General features: G+C 43.5%; 2 protein-coding genes across 13 annotated transcripts in view; one reads left to right on the top strand and one right to left on the bottom strand.

The window, feature by feature from the left end:
* Positions 1-18,678, bottom strand: part of cfap92 (cilia and flagella associated protein 92 (putative)) — a 248,665-nt gene extending 229,987 nt beyond the window's left edge. For 6 of the 7 annotated variants that reach the window (XR_010966075.1, XR_010966077.1, XR_010966076.1 and 3 more), the window contains exons 1-2: positions 18,244-18,678; positions 9,635-9,838 (exon numbers count right to left, since the gene is read on the bottom strand). The gene's annotated coding sequence lies outside the window, so the exon portion shown is untranslated. The remainder of the gene's footprint in view (positions 1-9,634; positions 9,839-18,243) is intronic. The other variant, XM_067998684.1, reaches the window with a different exon arrangement.
* Positions 1,443-19,166, top strand: gp9 (glycoprotein IX platelet). Of its 6 annotated transcripts, none has more exons than XM_067998688.1 (3): positions 1,482-1,511; positions 2,323-2,398; positions 6,320-7,996. In XM_067998688.1, exon 3 carries the CDS (start codon positions 6,326-6,328, stop codon positions 6,920-6,922), a length of 597 nt encoding a protein of 198 aa, XP_067854789.1. In that variant the 5' UTR covers positions 1,482-1,511; positions 2,323-2,398; positions 6,320-6,325; the 3' UTR covers positions 6,923-7,996. The 6 variants fall into 6 exon arrangements, 3 of the variants coding, with proteins under 3 accessions (XP_067854788.1, XP_067854789.1, XP_067854790.1); XR_010966079.1 differs by lacking the exons at positions 1,482-1,511; positions 2,323-2,398; positions 6,320-7,996 and adding exons at positions 13,663-13,845; positions 18,774-18,834; positions 18,974-19,166; XM_067998687.1 differs by lacking the exon at positions 2,323-2,398 and having other exon boundaries at positions 1,443-1,511; positions 6,320-7,995.
* Positions 19,167-20,631: the final 1,465 nt, after the last annotated feature.

The following is a 20,631-nucleotide window of genomic DNA, read 5'->3' as shown; positions in this document are numbered from 1 at the left end:
ATACATGGGTATGTACTATTCTGTGATGTCCTTTGGGATTGCAGTCTGCACATGTCCTGGACATGTAATACATAGAAATACATAGAAGTTACAGCATGGAAACAGAGCGTTCAGCCCAAATTCCATTTCAGCATTTACCTTCCATGCGAACAATTAGCTCTAATCACATTTACCCACCCTGTTCCTATATCCCTTCAACCCCTTTTCCTTTAACGCCTTTTCCTTCACCCCTTTTCCTTCATCTACCTATCCATTATAATCTTGAGTGTTGACTGATGCTGGAAGTGAATTCCATGGCCTCACAACTCCAGGTATGTCCAGGCATGATTGTCTGGACCAACACACAAAAGTGGCACATAAGGGCATGTCTAACTGAGCATCCGGCAGAACCTGCAAATACCAGGGAAGCCCAGAGGGATACTCATATGGGAAACAGAGTACCTGGAGAAATAGGCAGAACTAGCAGATGAAGTCCAGTTTTAAGAAAGCTGATTGTAATTTATCCTTGTAGTAAACTGGCTAAACATCAAAGCAGCAAAACAACAGAAAAAGAGAAGTAAAATAAATGGAAAGATAATCAGCAGGATATCGAATAGATAGCCAACTTTTGACAATGGCAAAGATGTATGTGCTGAATGTGATGACCCGTGGTGAGTTAAACAATTAACACTTTAGACAGCCTTGCCCCCAGAAACCTCCACCTTGTGGAGTCCTTTCCAAATAACTTGTCTGGTCTGAGTTAATGGCTTTCCTGTTAAAAATACCTTTTATGACCTAGGGTATTAACCTCTTACATTCTGTTTCTACCACTGTTTCTTACATTCTACTTCATTGTTGCTGGATTCAAATCCTGGAACTCCCTATTTAACAGCTTTGTGGGAACACCTTCATCACACGAACTGCAGTGGTACAAGAAGAAGACCCACCCATCACCACCTTCTCAAGGGCAACTAGGGAAAGACAATAAATGCCGGCCTTGCCAGCGACGCCCACATGAGCATGAATAATAAAAAAAATACAAAATACGAATTAAAACTTCTACACAGGCAAATAAATACATTTTATCACAGCCACATATAACATATGAGACTAGGACAATGACTAGTAGGAGACTGGCCCCACCCTAGAATCTTTAGTATATGTCAAGCATTTTATTTATCTTAGCTCATATAAAATGGTCCCAAGATCACAATGCATATCAAATACCTCCTTTATCAGACAGCATGGTAAGCCATTCATAGTTAGGGTATATTCAAATAAAACTGCTCAGAACAATCTTTTAATAGATATAGTAGAACTTTAAATAAAATAAATATATATTTTGGCATGAAACAGGAAATATGACCTGAGACGATAAGTGAAAGTTTACAAACTCACTTCCGTTCTAGTTTCTAGAAGGATGATAAATGTCCTGCTTTGTCATTCTGACATCCAGTCCTTTTGTGTTTTTTTACTTGTCTTGAGACTTTATTTGACCATCAAGCCAAATAAGAAAGAAACTGCGCAGCAAGGTAAGAGATGAAACTTAACACAGATGGTGTATGTGAACTTATTTAAATTCCTTAAATGGTTTATGCATAGAATGTTGGCAAAGTGAGATTTGTGTAATTAAAAAAACATTTGGAGAGGAGATTTGTAATCAGAAAGTTAGCTTTATTTACTGACTCTTCAGAGCGAATTGAGAATCAGAACTTCTTATGCTTTCAGGAAGATGTTTTTACCCCTAAAATTACTCATCTTCTCTCCCCTCCTCTCCTAAAAGTGATTACTCTTGCTGGGTGTACCACCATAGGAAGCAGGAGCCCACCAGCACCATGCTCATGTAGCTATGTGTAAGCTCGGATAGTGATACTGGGCTAACCAATTATGGGGACCACCAAGTCATCTTTACTTCTAATATTTTTTCTCCATTAAAAACTTGGATCAAAATCCTTTAAAATTTAAGTAAATACACACAGTAGTTCTTCCCTTTCACCAACTTACGGTAGAAAATGGGACCTCTGGAAGGTAAGTGGTGCCAGTATTATGCTCATTCTTTAAAGGTACATTGAAGCCACCACAAGTTGCTCTGCCTGAGGAATTTCAAGTCTTGTTATATTTCTGCCCCTTCCGTTACAATGACTTTTACCCCTCTACAATCTCCTAGCAAGCAATTCAAATAATCTGAGCCTGGAAATTGCTGTCAGTGTAAAGATTTGTTTGATAGTTGCCAGTAATATCGGGAGTGTGATATAGCTGTTATTTGTTACTAGAGGCTGCAATGAGAAAGCTGGGGGCTTCATTTAAAGGTAAGTTGTTTCAAATTTTCTTTCAATGTTCTAGGATTTTGTGCACTATGGGAACAGTGTTCAATGCTCCTCTAGCACTGGACTTGGTAGAGGAGAAGTAACAAGAGCAGGTAAGATCTGCCCGTGATGTAGCACATGTGGCGTAAATCAGAGAGCAAGTTATTATCTTAATGGCGAGAAACTGGAAAGTACTGCAGTACAAAGGGATCTGGGGGTCCTAGTGCAAGAAAATCAAAAAGTTAGTATGCAGGTGCAGCAGGTGATCAAGAAGGCCAACGGAATGTTGGCATTTATTGCTAGGGGGATAGAATATAAAAACAGGGAGGTATTGGTGAGATCGCACCTGGAATACTGCATACAGCTTTGGTCTCCATACTTAAAAAAAGACATACTTGCTCTTGAGGCAGTACAAAGAAGGTTCACTCGGTTAATCCCGGGGATGAGGGGGCGGACATATGAGGAGAGATTGGGACTCTACTCATTGGAGTTCAGAAGAATAAGAGGCGATCTGATTGAAACATATAAGATTGTGAAGGGGCTTGATCGGGTGGATGCGGTAAGGATGTTCCCAAGGATGGGTGAAACTAGAACTAGGGGGCATAATCTTAGAATAAGGGGCTGCTCTTTCAAAACTGAGATGAGGAGAAACTTCTTCACTCAGAGGGTAGTAGGTCTGTGGAATTTGCTGCCCCAGGAAGCTGTGGAAGCTACATCATTAAATAAATTCAAAGCAGAAATAGACAGTTTCCTAGAAGTAAAGGGAATTAGGGGTTACGGGGAGCAGGCAGGAAATTGGACATGAAGCTGAGTTCGGATCGGTCAAGGCCCTGTGGGTGGCGGAGCGGGCCCAGGGGCTGAGCGGCCGGGTCCTGCTCCTACTTCTTGTGTTCTTTAGATTTGAGGTTCTGTTCAGATCAGCCATGATCTTATTGAATGGCGGAGCAGGCTCGAGGGGCCGATTGGCCTATTCCTGCTCCTATTTCTTATGTTCTTGTGTTCTTATCCAATCCTGCATTTCACTAGACAGCAGGAATTCCACTCTAGACACAGTTACTTGTCAATGTCAGTAGAGAAGTGTGTAAGGAGGTTGAAGTTCAGGAATTGACAGATTTGTGTCATCTCCTTCACGAAGAACTCCACACAACATGGTAACATCTGTATTGTACTGGCAGTGTTTGTCCACAGATGTATCAAGGAGATCGTAGATGAAATATTCAGCAGGGTAAACAACGTCTTCATTTTTGCCACTGACCAAAAATACCAATGTGAGAGGACAATCCAATTCCACAAAACTACTGACCTTCCCAGAGTCCAGAGGAACTGCACCCACGTTGCCATTTCGTTCCTGATTGTGAGTCAAGCACATCTGAGATCTTGGTGGCTAACAGGTGCTGCCTGCTTTCAGCCAATTCCTCACATGCAAATTGTACCAGGTGCTTCTTGATGGGGTGGGGAGGGGAATAGTCCCCTAAGTTGTATGTTCCCTTACTCTGAGTTCTTGCAGTAGGGCTTTCAGCCTCTGCTCTGTAAGATTGTTTTTGGTGAATCTGGAGTGTCCAGTTCTACATCAATTCTTTTTAGTAAACATCAATAGTCCAGTATTATTTCAGGTGCTTAGCTGCTTCTTAATTAAAGTTCATAGTTGATCAATGGATTAGTGATTCTGCCTTTTTTTTTATTCGTTCATGGGATGTGGGCGTCGCTGACGAGGCCAGCTTTTATTGCCCATCCCTAATTGCCCTTGAGAAGGTGATGGTGAGCCGCCTTCTTGAACCGCTGCAGTCCGTGTGGTGAAGGTTCTCCCACAGTGCTGTTAGGAAGGGAGTTCCAGGATTTTGACCCAGCGACGATGAAGGAACGACGATATATTTCCAAGTCGGGATGGTGTGTGACTTGGAGGGGAACGTGCAGGTGGTGTTGTTCCCATATGCCTGCTGCCCTTGTCCTTCCAGGTGGTAGAGGTCATGGGTTTGGCGAGTTGCTGCAGTGCATCCTGTGGATGGTACACACTGCAGCTACAGTGCGCAGGTGGTGAAGGGAGTGAATGTTTAGGGTGGTGGACGGAGTGCCAATCAAGCGGGCTGCTTTGTCCTGGATAGTGTTGAGCTTCTTGAGTGTTGTTGGAGCTGCACTCATCCAAGCAAGTGGAGAGTATTCCATCACATTCCTGGCTTGTGCCTTGTAGATGGTGGAAAGGCTTTGGGGAGTCAGGAGGTGAGTCACTCGCTGCAGAATACCCAGCCTCTGACCTGCTCTTGTAGCCACAGTATTTATATGGCTGGTCCAGTTAAGTTTCTGGTCAATGTTGACCTCCAGGATGTTGATGGTGGGGGATTCGGCGATGGTAATGCCATTGAATGTCAAGGGGAGGTGGTTAGACTCTCTCTTGTTGGAGATGGTCATTGCCTGGCACTTGTCTGGCGTATATGTTACTTGCCACTTATCAGCCCAAGCCTGGATGTTGTCCAGGTCTTGCTGCATGCGGGCACGGACTGCTTCATTATCTGAGGGGTTGCGAATCGTCAATCATCAGTGAACATCCCCATTTCTGACCTTATGATGGAGGGAAGGTCATTGATGAAGCAGCTGAAGATGGTTGGGCCTAGGACACTGCCCTGAGGAATTCCTGCAGCAACGTCCTGGGGCTGAGATGATTGGCCTCCAACAACCACTACCATCTTCCTTTGTGCTAGGTATGACTCCAGCCACTGGAGAGATTTCCCCCTGATTCCCATTGACTTCAATTTTACTAGGGCTCCTTGGTGCCACATCCAGTCAAATGCTGCCTTGATGTAAGGGCAGTCACTCTCACCTCACCTCTGGAATTCAGCTCTTTTGTCCATGTTTGGACCAAGGCTGTAATGAGGTCTGGAGCCGAGTGGTCCTGACGGAACCCAAACTGAGCAAAGGTGAGCAGGTTATTGTTGAGTAAGTGCCGCTTGATAGCACTGTCAACGACACCTTCTATCACTTTGCTGATGATTGAGAGTAGACTGATGGGGCGGTAATTGGCCGAATTGGATTTGTCCTGCTTTTTGTGGACAGGACATACCTGGGCAATTTTCCACATTGTCGGGTAGATGCCAGTGTTGTAGCTATACTGGAACAGTTTGGCTAGAGGCACGGCTAGTTCTGGAGCACTGCCCAGCTTGCTGTGCAGGAGATACAACCCGTAGTTAATCCCCAAATAGCATTCATATAGTAACTTGCGGGCTAATACTTCTGCTCCATGTTGGTAAGTAATCACTTCAAGATCCCTAAATAATAACAGTAGCCCAATGTTTGTTGCTCTCTGCTAATGTGGGCAGCCTGTCCTTTACTGAGAATAAACATGATAAATCGTAAGTATTTCAACATTGACTAATACTTGGGGTTTCATTTCAGAAGTTGTTCAGTAAGTGCTTAATAGGCTTAAAATGTATTTTACATTGATCTGTGTAAGTAAGAATTAATATACAGCAAATCTAAAAAGCTGAGCCGTTTCAGAGTAATGAGTAATGTTCTTGATTTTGATTTACTGTATTTAGTGCTGCAATGTATGGTATAAGAGATGTCTGTAGAAAATGTTCTTGTTATTGAAACGAGGGAACGCTGCCCTCATGACTCAGTGATAATGTCACTATCTCTGAGTTATGCAGACTGAGATGATCCCAGCTTTGATCTTTGGTCTATATCGGACTAGCTGACCTCAACTGCAGCAGCAATGGTGGTGGTACGACTGACTTCAGCAATCTGACTTATGGAAGGGAAAAGTCAGAAAGGGTTCTTGCTCCAGATCGCTATACAGCTGCATAAGTTTGTGCGCATGTGGAGACTGATTTGCCTCCTGCAGTCAAATAACCTACAGATACTCAATATCAAGGTTTACATATGAGTAATGGCCACTGGTCCTCATGGAATTATATCCCAGTAAGGGAGTCAACATTTTCAGGAAAAGAGTGGAGGGGAGAAAATTGGAGAAAAAATTATTGTCAATTAGTATTTTTGCTGTATTTTAATATATTATTTTACAACCATTCATGTTACCACAGCACAAAATGTTGGCCTCTGGTGGGTTAGCATTACTTTTCTTGCTAAATCTGCCAAGTGTCAAGTTGTGCCCAGTATCCTGCCAATGCACAGAACTCAGTGACCAGGGCTTCAAAGTTGACTGCAGCTCAAAGCACCTAAAGGAAGTTCCTGTTCTCCCTGAAGACACAACTGAACTTTATCTACAGAACAACCATTTAACCACAGTTGCTCCAGGCATGTTTGATAAACTTCAGAACCTGAAGAAGATAGACCTCTCCAGCAACCCATGGAACTGCGATTGTCATATTGGATATCTCAAACATTGGCTAGAAGACCAACAACTCAATTCTAATCCATCAGTTCTTTGTTCAACTCCTGTTTTAATTAATGGCAAACAGATATTGAATTTAACAGGGAATGAGTATCCTGCCTGTAAGAGCCATGAATCAATCCAATGTAAACCATTTATTCAGAGAGATATTTTGCTGTTTGCTGCTTCTTCGCTTGTTCTCACTTTGTTGGTGTGCACAGTTTACATTGCAAAACATTTGAGCTACTGGGTTTTTATGACAGAACCTTATTTTCTGCTGGAAAGCCCCAGAAGAAGATTAAAAAGCCAATAGGAATACCTTTTGAGAGAACAGATTTGACGAACAGTGCATTCCCATCAGTGTTCACCCTAATATTCTCTGTAAAGCAGCACTACTACAGAAAGGCTCCCCCACATCAAAGAGTCTCCGTACTGGTCCTTTGACAATGAAATGGTTGGGTTGTAATAATGGGGGGTAATTTTGAAGTCAATGGAAATAAAATTTGGAAGAGATGTAAAACGGGCTGCTGGTTCCCTATTGCCCATTTTACACTATCACACAAAGTCAAAATGGGGGTACAATATATTTTTAGATCTTCTCCCCATTTTTTGGGCCTCTGCCTGACAGCATGACTAACAAATAGTCAATTAACACAATATTAATTGCTTTTGCTGGGAGTCTATTCCACATATCTATTACTCTGTGATCTCATACTCAGATCCTCCAATTCTGTGATCACAGTCTACATTAAATAATTTGCTAATATCTACAAAATCAAGCCTCTCATCATTTCAAAGACCCAAATCATATTCTTTCTCAGTCTTCTTTTTTCCTCTGTATCAACACACAAAATGTTATATAAAAATGTGGTACAAATTGCAGTGGTGCAACATACATTCATACTCATGATCTTCCATACAGCTTGGAATTGGTTGCCTTTGCATCCTCTCATTCAGAGAATGGTATGTGGCAGAGGAGGGCTTCATAGAAGGAAAATAATGAGGGTCAAAGAAATATTCAGCTTTTTTATTTTAATTCCTTTTCATCTTTAAAACTGTGCACCTATCCAGTATCTACCTATACAGTATCTACAAAAATGATTGTAATTTTCTACTGTCAAATATCAGAATTTGAAAAATATGTAATACATTTCATCTGCAGTTTTTTTTAATATTGAACTATAACCTTGCTGTGCTTTTCATGTTGATACAAAAATGCAATAATATTACCGCTGTATGAAGAAATAAGTTTTATAACACCAGTATTTCCTGATGTTACTTGTGAATAAAGGAAGCAAAAACTGCAAAGAAATGTTTCTTGCCCTGTTAACTCTTAATTCTCATTTTTAATTGTACAATAAAATAGTGATGGTTCATGCTGTCACTTGGGAAAGGATTGCCCTGTAACGATACTGTAAATGTCTTCATTAAATTTACTGCAGTCGGAGAGATAGAAGTTTGTTATGGCCAGTTTTCACGTGCATAACAGGCGATTAGCTTCCAGCATGCGCCCGAACCAAATGGTCCAAGCCTCATCAAAAATTGGGCCTCAGGCTTCATTGTGATAAAAGGGGTGAGCTGCTGGCACTTGTCGTGTGTACAGAGGCAGTTCGCCCAACTGCAGTATCCAATTTGGGCCGTCTGCCTCGCCAAAAGCAGTAGGTCCCGGGTAGGGGGAAGGCGAACAGAAGGGGGGCAATCGTGGGCTGGCAGCGGCCCTCAGGAGTGCAGTGAAGCCTGGAGGAGCACCCCTGCACTTCCCGGCTCCACAGGAATGTTTAAAAAAAAACTTACCTTTGTGGTGGCAGCTGCTGTATAGGCCACTGCAATCGCTGGGGAAACCTGAGCGAAGCTGCCCAATTTCCTGCAGGATTCCTGTAACAGGCATAAGGCTGCTCATTTATACATACAAGGGGCTGAACGCCTGTTTCAGATGGGCACCACAGGTGCCTCAGCAGCCGCCTATGCCTATATGGTGGCACCTGTTCATCCGGCGCAGATTGGCGCAGGACGTTGTGCCCAACATTGGTCCTTTATGTGGCCAAGTAAGGGGCAAAAATTTCACTTTGATTTTCCTTGGTTTGGGCTAGGAACGTATATCGCAAAATTGTGCACTCCCAGTCCGTGATTTTCTCTCCAATAACTTTAATGGGTGTAAAATTGCTGTCTGAGAGTGTCTGCACACCATGAAGCGATGCAGCGGAATCTTTTCTCCAGTTTTATTAAGTCTCCAGTGAGCTTCACCACGTCCTAGCCACTTGTGTGAATGACATACTTGGGATTGGCATACAGTGAGACTGGCCAGCAAGAGGCCTGATCCATTTTGAGGGCTGGGTCTCATTACCATGCACCAGAGAGCTCCTCATCTCGAATGGGAATCCCGCTGCAGCTCACTGGCTTTGGGATGGTGCAATATTGGGTGGCCTAGAGTCCGACCCAGCTGGCAGAAATGTAGGTCCGGGGAGGGGAGTGCAATCGCAGAAGTGGGGGTCCGGGGGCGGCAGCAGCCCATGTTATTCTTCTGTAACCCAGAGGAGCACTCCTGCTCCTCCAGGCCCCACCAAAATAATTTCAACAGTTACCTTTTCGGGCCTCTTCCTCTTGCCCACAACGTTTTACTGAGTGGAGCATCCACGACGCACTATCAGCCCAGTAGGCCTTTAAAATTGCATCAGGGTCCTACGTGCATCCTAGCACGCCAATTTGCATGGATTCATGAGACACCCAGCTGACTCAGACAGGCACCTGTGGAAGACCCCCAGAAAAATGGTGTCGGAGTGGCAAAGGAGCGGTAAGCCTACCAACTCGAATTTAACTCTGCCGGGCAGAGGAAGTCAAAATCCCCTCTTATGGCATCTGGATTTTTTGCAGACAGTATATTATTGCGTTCCAGTTTTGTCTGAATCATCCTGGATAATCTGGTTATCATATCCATATAAAAAAACATTTGGAGTAGGCTGGCAATCCCAAAAATGTAAACACTCTTGAATGGAATTGCAAAACTGCAATCTAAATTTTGACTCACATTGTACTTGTGCTTCCTGTAGAGGGCGATTTTTGCCAGAAGTGGCCTCAATGGAGGAGCTATAACTGTCCTGCGAAAGGATTCTCGACCACAAAGTTTAAGTACTCCCACTGACAATCAGCCAAGTTTCTTCAAAACTAAATGTGATTAACTGCGAATGCAGCCCTTCTAACTGCACAGGATAATGTATGTGCGGGGATTAACCTGAGAGGGAGAAAAAAAGAGAAAGATTTGTAAAAAGTGTTTGGGATAAGTAACTATACATTGATTTAGAAGCATGTTTCTTTGTGAAGTGGTTCATTAGTTAGCTGCAGTACATCTTTTCTCCTACGAATACTTGGCCCATCTGTTCCTGAATCAAAGTCATCGTAGTTTTTTGCATCTTGCTGTAATTTTTTAAAAATTTCCATGCAACAACATTTTGTGTGGTACTTAATGATACCATATAAGCCGTACACTTGGCCACCTCTACTTTGAAGTGTACACACAAAATATTTCTAAAATTTCTCTTCTTTTTTGTTTTCTTTCAACAATAATATCAGAAATATGAAACGATTTTTTTTTTTTTATTCGTTCACGGGATGTGGGCGTCGCTGGCAAGGCCAGCATTTATTGCCCATCCCTAATTGCCCTCGAGAAGGTGGTGGTGAGCCGCCTTCTTGAACCGCTGCAGTCAGTGTGGTGACGGTTCTCCCACAGTGCTGTTAGGAAGGGAGTTCCAGGATTTTGACCCAGCGACAATGAAGGAACGGCGATATATTTCCAAGTCGGGATGGTGTGTGACTTGGAGGGGAACGTGCAGGTGGTGTTGTTCCCATGCGCCTGCTGCGCTTGTCCTTCTAGGTGGTAGAGGTCGCGGGTTTGGGAGGTGCTGTCGAAGAAGCCTTGGCGGGTTGCTGCAGTGCATCCTGTGGATGGTGCACACTGCAGCCACAGTGCGCCGGTGGTGAAGGGAGTGAATGTTTAGGGTGATGGATGGGGTGCAAATCAAGCGGGCTGCTTTATCTTGGATGGTGTCGAGCTTCTTGAGTGTTGTTGGAGCTGCACTCATCCAGGCAAGTGGAGAGTATTCCATCACACTCCTGACTTGTGCCTTGTAGATGGTGGAAAGGCTTTGGGGAGTCAGGAGGTGAGTCACTCGCCGCAGAATACCCAGCCTCTGACCTGCTCTCGTAGCCACAGTATTTATATGGCTGGTCCAGTTAAGTTTCTGGTCAATGGTGACCCCCGGGATGTTGATGGTGGGGGATTCAGCGATGGTAATGCCGTTGAATGTCAAGGGGAGGTGGTTAGACTCTCTCTTGTTGGAGATGGTCATTGCCTGGCACTTATCTGGCGCGAATGTTACTTGCCACTTATCAGCCCAAGCCTGGATGTTGTCCAGGTCTTGCTGCATGCAGGCTCGGACCGCTTCAATATCTGAGGGGTTGCGAATGGAACTGAACACTGTGCAGTCATCAGCGAACATCCCCATTTCTGACCTTATGATGGAGGGAAGGTCATTGATGAAGCAGCTGAAGATGGTTGGGCCTAGGACACTGCCCTGAGGAACTCCTGCAGCAATGCCCTGGGGCTGAGATGATTGGCCTCCAACAACCACTACCATCTTCCTTTGTGCTAGGTATGACTCCAGCCACTGGAGAGTTTTCCCCCTGATTCCCATTGACTTCAATTTTACTAGGGCTCCTTGGTGCCACACTCGGTCAAATGCTGCCTTGATGTCAAGGGCAGTCACTCTCACCTCACCTCTGGAATTCAGCTCTTTTGTCCATGTTTGGACCAAGGCTGTAATGAGGTCTGGAGCCGAGTGGTCCTGGCGGAACCCAAACTGAGCATCGGTGAGCAGGTTATTGGTGAGTAAGTGCCGCTTGATAGCACTGTCGACGACACCTTCCATCACTTTGCTGATGATTGAGAGTAGACTGATGGGGCGGTAATTGGCCGGATTGGATTTGTCCTGCTTTTTGTGGACAGGACATACCTGGGCAATTTTCCACATTGTCGGGTAGATGCCAGTATTGTAGCTGTACTGGAACAGCTTGGCTAGAGGCGCAGCTAGTTCTGGAGCACAAGTCTTCAGCACTACAGCTGGGATGTTGTCGGGGCCCATAGCCTTTGCTGTATCCAGTGCACTCAGCCGTTTCTTGATATCACGTGGAGTGAATCGAATTGGCTGAAGACTGGCTTCCGTGATGGTGGGGATATCGGGAGGAGGCTGAGATGGATCATCCACTCGGCACTTCTGGCTGAAGATTGTTGCAAACGCTTCAGCCTTGTCTTTTGCACTCATGTGTTGGACTCCGCCATCATTGAGAATGGGGATGTTTGCAGAGCCTCCTCCTCCCGTTAGTTGTTTAATTGTCCACCACCATTCACGACTGGATGTGGCAGGACTGCAGAGCTTTGATCTGATCCGTTGGTTGTGGAATCGCTTAGCTCTGTCTATAGCATGTTGCTTCCGCTGTTTAGCATGCATGTAGTCCTGAGTTGTAGCTTCACCAGGTTGGCACCTCATTTTTAGGTACGCCTGGTGCTGCTCCTGGCATGCTCTTCTACACTCCTCATTGAACCAGGGTTGATCGCCTGGCTTGTTGGTAATGGTAGAGTGAGGAATATGCCAGGCCATGAGGTTACAGATTGTGCTGGAATACAATTCTGCTGCTGCTGATGGCCCACAGCGCCTCATGGATGCCCAATTTTGAGCTGCTGGATCCATTCTGAATCTATCCCATTTAGCACGGTGGTAGTGCCACACAACACGTTGGATGGTGTCCTCAGTGCGAAGACGGGACTTCATCTCCACGAGGACTGTGCAGTGGTCACTCCTACCAATACTGTCATGGACAGATGCATTTGCGACAGGTAGATTGGTGAGGACGAGGTCAAGTAAGTTTTTCCCTCACCAACTGCCGCAGGCCCAGTCTAGCAGCTATGTCCTTCAGAACTCGGCCAGCTCGGTCAGTAGTGGTGCTGCCGAGCCACTCTTGGTGATGGACATTGAAGTCCCCCACCCCGAGTACATTTTGTGCCCTTGCTACCATCAGTGCTTCCCAACATGGAGGAGGACTGATTCATCAGCTGAGGGAGGACGGTAGGTTTCCTTGCCCATGTTTGACCTGATGCCATGAGATCTCATGTGTTCCAGAGTCAATGTTGAGGACTCCCAGGGCCACTCCCTCCTGACTGTATATCACTGTACCGCCACCTCTGGTGGGTCTGTCCTGCTGGTGGGACAGGACATACCCAGGGATGGTGATGGAAGAGTCTGGGACGTTGGCTGAAAGATATGATTCCGTACGTATGGCTATGTCAGGCTGTCGCTTGACTAGTCTGTGGGACAGCTCTCCCAATTTTGGCACAAGTCCCCAGATGTTAGTAAGGAGGACCTTGCAGGGTCGACTGGGCTTGGTGTTTTGCCGTTGTCGTGTCCGGTGCCTAGTGGTCCATCCGGTTTTATTCTTATTATGACTTTTCGTAGCAAGATTTTACAACTGAGTGGCTTGCTAGGCCATTTCAGAGGGCAATTAAGAATTAACCACATTGCTGTGGGTCTGGAGTCACATATAGGCCAGACCGGCAGGTTTCCTTCCCTAAAGGACATTAGTGAACCAGATGGGTTTTTACGACAATCCGGTAGTTTCATGGCCATCATTACTGATACTAGTATTTTAATTCCAGATTTTTATTTAATTAATTGAATTTTAATTAATTAATTGAATTTAAATTCGCCAGCTGCCGTGGCGGGATTTGAACTCATGACTCCGGATTTTAGTCCAGGCCTCTGGATTACTAGCCCAGTAACATAACCACTATGCTACTGTACCCGTCTTAATAGTTCAACCCTAATAATACAACGTATTAGGGAGTCAAGACATTTCTTAAAGATAGACGTTGGTTAAAAATCATTCGTCAAGAACTCTTATCTTCCAAAAACATTAGGCTTCCCCTCCATCACATGGTATAGCTTTAACCTAACCATATGTCAGATTAATGCAACTGCCAGATCATATTGGTGATTAAAATGTTTGTCACACTTGAAGCTGGTCACGTCGATGTATGACTGACATCAACTAATTAAAACTACTGTTTTGTGCTGATCTGAACATACTACTGAGAAACAGGTCTCAACTGCTGGGGAGACATATAACTATCTTTGTGAAGCATGCAGTAAAATCGTTTGACAACTTTGCAAGATTGTATAAGATATAAAGGTAGGTGTATTATCTGTCTAACATTTGTACTATGAAGAAAATCTCACCTATAAATGGCACCTTTGGGATTGTCATTTATGGACTAGTATTGTCCAGTGGGAATCTTTCATTTGATGTTGAATTGACATTAGATGGTTATTATAGTCCATCCAAGCTATGAGATACAATGTATTTATTTACTGAGCAAAAATAAGAATGAGCAAATTGAACTGATAGAAAATTGTGGCCTAGAAATTCAGGAGCGCCCATTTCTGGGCGTACGCGCGTTGGTGGGGTTAGGGTGGGGGGCACAAGGATTGATCACTGTGCCTGAATGGTGCGGCTAGAGGCGGCCTCAATTTTGGGCCTTGGGCCTCATTTCCACAGTGCCGGAGAGCTGTGAAGAGCAACAAGCATCTTGTTGGCATGGGCCTCTGTCACAATCTCCTCCATCTCATCCCCTGCGTCACTTGCTATGTCACTCCCACTCACTACCTCAGATATTGTCACTTGGGGGAATTAGATAGTGTTAATGAGGATGTGGCACAAGGTGATTTACAGAGCAAGAGGGGCCCACAAGAGTGGATGAGGATATGCCACCTTCCCAACAGGGGCCGAGGAGAAGGCTGCCCATGACTGTGGAGTTGTGGGATCCAGGCCTCATGGGCACTCACTTGAAAAGAAGGATGTTTGAGGAACATCACATCTATGTACAGGCTCTGAGGTCAGTTGGCAAGGATGTGCAGCAACTGACAAGTGTGTCTCTGGTGTCCACAACCCACATCAGGAAAGCTATTTCTTTCTTCCAAAAACATCAATGCAGCATGTTACAACTTCATTGGAATCTGCAACAGATCTCCACCTAAGAAGTGGCCAGGGAACAATTAGTACCTCCTCCTCCACCAAAGCACAGAGTGTACCTCTGGTGGCAATAGGAGCAGAATAAACAGCACCCTGAATATTGGTTCCCAGACCAGGTGGGCTGAAATGCTGCTTCTATTTCTCAGGGCTTTCAGATTCTAATAGCTGCCATTAGTCCAGCCATCCTGCTCATCATTGGAAATACAAATCCAATGCCCAGTGGAATTGCAGCAGCTGGAAAAGACCTGCTTAAAGGTGTCATTTCTCAGGACTACTGCACGTGCCAGGCATCTAGCCTTCTCCCTGAGTTCCATGCCAGTGGCACATAGGAGGCATTACCAAGCTGTCAAGGAAAATCCTCCAGTGATGATGCCCTGGGAGAAGCATGGGAATAGGAGGAAGAAGGGCATATTAAATCATCCAGGGGAAACTTAGTGTGAGGAAGGAGGAAGTTGGCTTCTGTTCACTTTGGAGTCAGTTGTACACATGTCGTGCTTTGTTATTCATGGAGTCACACAGGAAAAGATGCACTAATTCTATACTGACATATTCAAGCAGGTGATTATTATTGGCATGGCCATGTAGGGTTGAGAAGTCTAATGTGCTGTGATATTCTAGGATTGGTAATGGATTGAAGGATTAGTCCTTTATTTGATATGACATACAAAGGTATTGGGAATCCTATACCAGCTCCTGAGGGGATGGGGGCTAAATATCCTGGTGGTCTCACAGTCCGACAGGCAGTCAGAAGCCTGTGGGATTGAGAAACCGTCAGGCTATTTAGCACCCCCTCCTCAACCTACCCCCACATTGCACAGGCTCAAAGCAAAAAAAATTAGTGGAAGAACTCGTTCCAAGCTGTAATAATTAGTACCCAGACTTTTAGGAGTCTTTAGGATCAAAGCAGTAGATTTTAACTTGCGGGCGGCTGACCGTGCAGAACATTGGGAGTAGAGTGAAGAGGGCGGAGCCATTTGAAGGCCTGGGCCTCATTTAAATAGAATAATTTAGAATAGAGCTGCCCACCCCTAACATGTCTTGATGCAGCTCGTCGGATTCAGGACTGCGCAATATTGGGACCTGTTGGCAGCAAGGTACGTCCTGGGATTGTTGGGGGGGGGGGGGGTGGGGGATGGTGGTGGGTGTTTCATGATTGCAGAGGGGCAGGAGTCCTGGACCGACAGCGTGCCAGATTATTTTGTGAGACCTAAAGGAGTACACCTGTTCCTCCTGGCCCCACAAAAGATCATTTCAAACTTACCTTTTTTAGGTTCTCTTCGGCTGTACGGTCAGTAAAACTGATCAGAGTGTGTACGGTGCACACTGTGTCCAGTTGTCTCACAAAATGGCAATGTGTGTGATAGGATCCTGATTTGCATATTAAAAGGGCCGAATGCCTGAAACAGGCGGGCACTTTAGATCCCAAGCAGTAAGCCATGTAAAAATGGCAGCAGCCGGAGCTTCAGCCTTAACAGGGCGGTAAGTCTTCTGGCCACATTTTAAGGCTACTTGTTTATCACAGACTCAGCCAAGTTAAAATAGACCCCAAAGTTTCTTACTTCTGCCAGTCTCAGCTATCCTGCCTTATATTTCCTGTTCTAATTTATCCCTAGTGTATTGTGAGCATAAGTTCCAGAAATTCAGGGCTCCAATGCCATTGACCCTCGTTTACATATATCAAAAGCAGCAGCGTGAGGACTCAGTAGGAGGATCGTGGGAAGGGTTAAATCGTAATTGCAAATTTGATTGCATCATTCTTAGGACAAAAGAAACACGGACACAGATTCCACCCCAATTGGCTGTCCAGAAAAATAAACTGCTCCAGAAATGCCAAAAGTGGTCTGGAATTTTGGGGCCATCATGTTACATGTGTGTCCAATCAAACCTTCTGTTTTGAAATTTGGTATGGTGTAATTTTTATTCTAAAGGGTTCTAGTAACTGCACAGCTTTTATTTATGTGTGTTTGAGGAAGAACTCGAAACAATCAGAAAAAAAATTAATTAATATAGGCAACAAGTTCAACTTTGCAGGGAGGTTATGAATAAAAATCCTGAATTTAAATATGTTAATTTAAGCAGGAGTTTTTAGAGATACTAAAAACTGTTACAGAGAAGGAAAGATGCAAATTAGTTTAAACTTTCTGAAGTTTCGTGTGTTTCTTGACTCACTATAAAAACTCATACTCCAAACAGATGGAACAGAGTATCCATTTTATATGCTAGGTAAAGAGCTGCTCCCCATCCTATGAGACATTCTGTTTTATTTGTTTATGTAAGTGTGGTATTTGAGGAGAACAAATGTCTTTATTTATCTAACTAGAGCAGGAAGCAAAATTTTCAGGTAACCAATCAAAAAGCGTGGACTCTGCTATGTCTCTGAGCAGAGCATTTACAAATCTCTTTCCAAATCCTTTCAGTAGAGATGTACATCCCTCTGCTAATTTCTCATCCTAGCAACCCCCTTGCAACAGCACAACCTCCAATGCCATAGGAGATTCACTAGGAAATTTAAAACATTGCTATGAATTGGGAACAAATTTTGATGGTTGACACCAAATAGTTTGGAGACAGATGAAGGCAAGGAAGCAGTGGTCTTCTGTCAAGTATTGACGGTATTCTTTTTCAGAATTGTAGACATCAGATATTAGAAAAGTTAATATTTTACTAGTCTCTCTGAATTGAATATTTGCCTATCTTTACCCATGCGCATTCAGAAAATGCTGACTCTTCTCTCAGTGACTCAGCAAACTTATCAAGCAAGCTAGCCCATACAGAGCTGGAAGGTCCCACATTTAATCCACAGTTTGTACTGAATTAGTTGATCTCTGTGGGGGTGGTGTGATGGAACAACAATTAGTCTCCCTTGAGTTAAGAAGGGGGAAATAGGGCAGGGTACCAAGGAACAAAGGACATTGTTAAAGACTGGCTTATGGTTTGAGAAGAGCAGTTCCAACCTTCCAGATATCAGAATTTTCTGGCAGCTTACCATTTGGACAAACCAATGCCACATATTATTGTTTGGTGTGGACAGTGATTCCCAGTGTTCGGTATGTTTAGAACAGCTAGAATGGTTTCCCCAAAATATTGCATGAACAACAATTAAGGGTTAGACGGGTCCACTTCACAAAATAGTTACAGATGAAGATGATTGTTCATGCCATCTCAGTTCATGCGCCCAGAACGATCCACAAGATTACAAGATAGTTAGGGTTAAAATTAATTGCAGCCACACTACCTTTTCCAAATACTGAAGTGACCTGCACATCCATATAAGCTGATAGAATCAGAGAAATTTACGGTACAGAAGGAGGCCATTTGACCCATTGTGTCTGTACCGGAAAAATAGGCTCATCAAGGATTTGAACCCAGGAACTCTCACACCCAAAGCAAGAATCATACCCCTAGAACCACAAGCCGATATAAGAACTACCATAAAACAGACGGCCTAATTCTGCAAAACCAGTAAGAGGCTAGCAAAATGGCATTTTCTCCTATTGTGGCTGCCGTCATCCTTTAAGAAAACCAGCAGAGCAAAATTAAGAAAAATCTTTTACATACCTGTTTGGCGGCAGCCTCCTGCGTTCCCAGTAAAGACCTCTCGTTTGGCTACTGTTCGCCTGAAAAAATTGATTGCAGCATGCATGCGATCCAATATCAGGAAGGGGCCTGAAATAGGCAATAGATCTAGCTCCTGTTTCAGGCAGGTGCCCTGAGCGACTACAGGGCACCCTAACCTATATGGCTTGCAGTGCGTACCTGGTATGGGATGAACGTGTGCACACCACGCACCACATTCAACCCTTCAGTGCCTGTTTCTCACCTGAAGAATGGGTGCTACATGATCTAGTTTCTTGGCCCTTCTGTCTTATGCCCAAAATATCATAGGAGATAGCTAGCTGATGACTAAGGTTGGCATGCAGTAGTCCACTGAATATCTGAACTAATTCTAGCTGCCTATAATTGTCACCTCCAAACTAGAAAATCTCTGAGTGAAAGAACATCATTCAATTAAAAAAATATATACTTACTTACCATAGAGCTCTACTATGAGATTAACATTAACTTCTATTAACTTTATCTTCAAATAGACAACAGATTACAAAGCACAGAAACTGACCTTTAGTCTGTTCTGCGGAAGATTGGAACAAAGTGAGTTCAAAGAGTTCACATATTTTTCATGTAACAAAGTTGTTCTACAAACACATACACAAACACATAGAGAATGTTTTATGCATATTATATATTATTTATTAGTCATATTCTGTCTCTTTTATTCACTTATTTTCAGGATGCTGGTTTCTCCAGGTTTAGCCATGCTCTTTCTCTTGAGGTCTTCCAATGCTGAACTATGCCCAGAATCCTGCAAATGTAAGTCTATTTCTCAGGATATGGCAATTAACTGCAGCTTCAGAGGCCTACAGGAAATACCGTTTATTCCAGAGACTACAACAGAGCTTTATCTGCACAACAACTTACTGACTACAGTTGCTCCAGGTACTTTTGACAAATTGCAGAACCTGCGGACTATTAGCCTCCACAACAATGTCTGGAACTGTGATTGCCATATTGCATACCTCAAACAGTGGCTGCAGAACCTACCGACTATGCTTCATCCTAATGTCACCTGTTTCACTCCTACTTCTATTAGAATGAAGCCTGTGGCAGAACTAAGAGGAATTGAATATTCGAGTTGTCGGTCCCATAACCAATACCGATGTCATGACTTATACTTTGGAAGCATTGCTCTCTGTCTTCTTTTTCTGCTTCTCCTCATTCTGATCATGTATTCTCTCACCAGTGTCAAATCAGTAGCTTACATATTTACCCCAAATATTGGTTTTGAAGAAATTGAACTCAACCCTTTAAATAAACAAAGAAGAACAATCAGGTTCATACAAGATAAGAGGATTTTGGTGCTGCCAGAACTTGAGTCAAGTAATGAATGTGACAACTTGATAGAGAAACCCCTTCTACGTGAAAGTATGGAGATTTTGCCACAGATATTAAGTACATTGCACGCAAAGTATAATATTAAAATCAAGTTACACTGAGCCAGCTGTGCATTTTTAAATGACACATGGATTAACATATTAAGGACAATCTAAAATCCGTATTTATGACTTGCACTCTCCAATTAGAGTGACTAAAAATCTGGGTCAAGTAGGCCAATTGAATGATTGACAGATAAAAGAACAAGTTGTAATTAGTCAGGGAAAGCTATAACAACGGCTGTATAACATTGAGATGAAGGTATTTGGTTACGGGTAAAAAAATAGGCAAGATGGCACGTGGACTCGTCTACAAATATGAATATTGCTTTAATCAGAAAATCCACTAGTCATAATATTTTATTTCCCCCCACCCACTGACGTGCGTATGTCCTGCTGTTGACCTACACAGCAGAATTAGCAACAGGATCTTTGAGGGCTCCACATCTTCCTTTTTCACTTCTATTTCACAGGTGAAAGGTTGGGAGGTGAAAAATTAGATAAAGAAAGTGGCAAAATACGAAACAATAAATCAACAATGATGTTAAGAAGGTTGAGTATTTGGTTTTCATTGTGTCTGAATCTAATCCAAATGAATAAAAGGGGCAATATAACCATTGGTTATTAGGTTACAAGCCAATAAATGCTGTATATAAACTTTGGTTCATTTGGACATTTGGTCACATTTTTACATTATTGTAACAGTGCAGTGGATTTGCATTTCCATCACTCCATTTGATTTGCCAGGCTGCAGCCATTTTGTGTACAGATTTTAATTCACAATGATGTTCCTTTAAATATTTACAAAGGTAAAAATATTTAAATATTTAAAGAAAAACATGAATACAACAAAAAAGCTAAAAAAAATCCAAAAAAGAGGTTTGTTATTAAAGAACACAACAACATAAATGGTCCAGTGGGGCAGAATGTTGATGTACTCATCCATTGCACTGATGAA

The sequence above is a fragment of the Heptranchias perlo genome, chromosome 17 (assembly GCF_035084215.1).
Source record: "Heptranchias perlo isolate sHepPer1 chromosome 17, sHepPer1.hap1, whole genome shotgun sequence".
In the NCBI taxonomy this organism is placed as follows: Eukaryota; Metazoa; Chordata; class Chondrichthyes; order Hexanchiformes; family Hexanchidae; genus Heptranchias; species Heptranchias perlo.
This window is presented reverse-complemented; position numbering and strand designations above follow the sequence as displayed.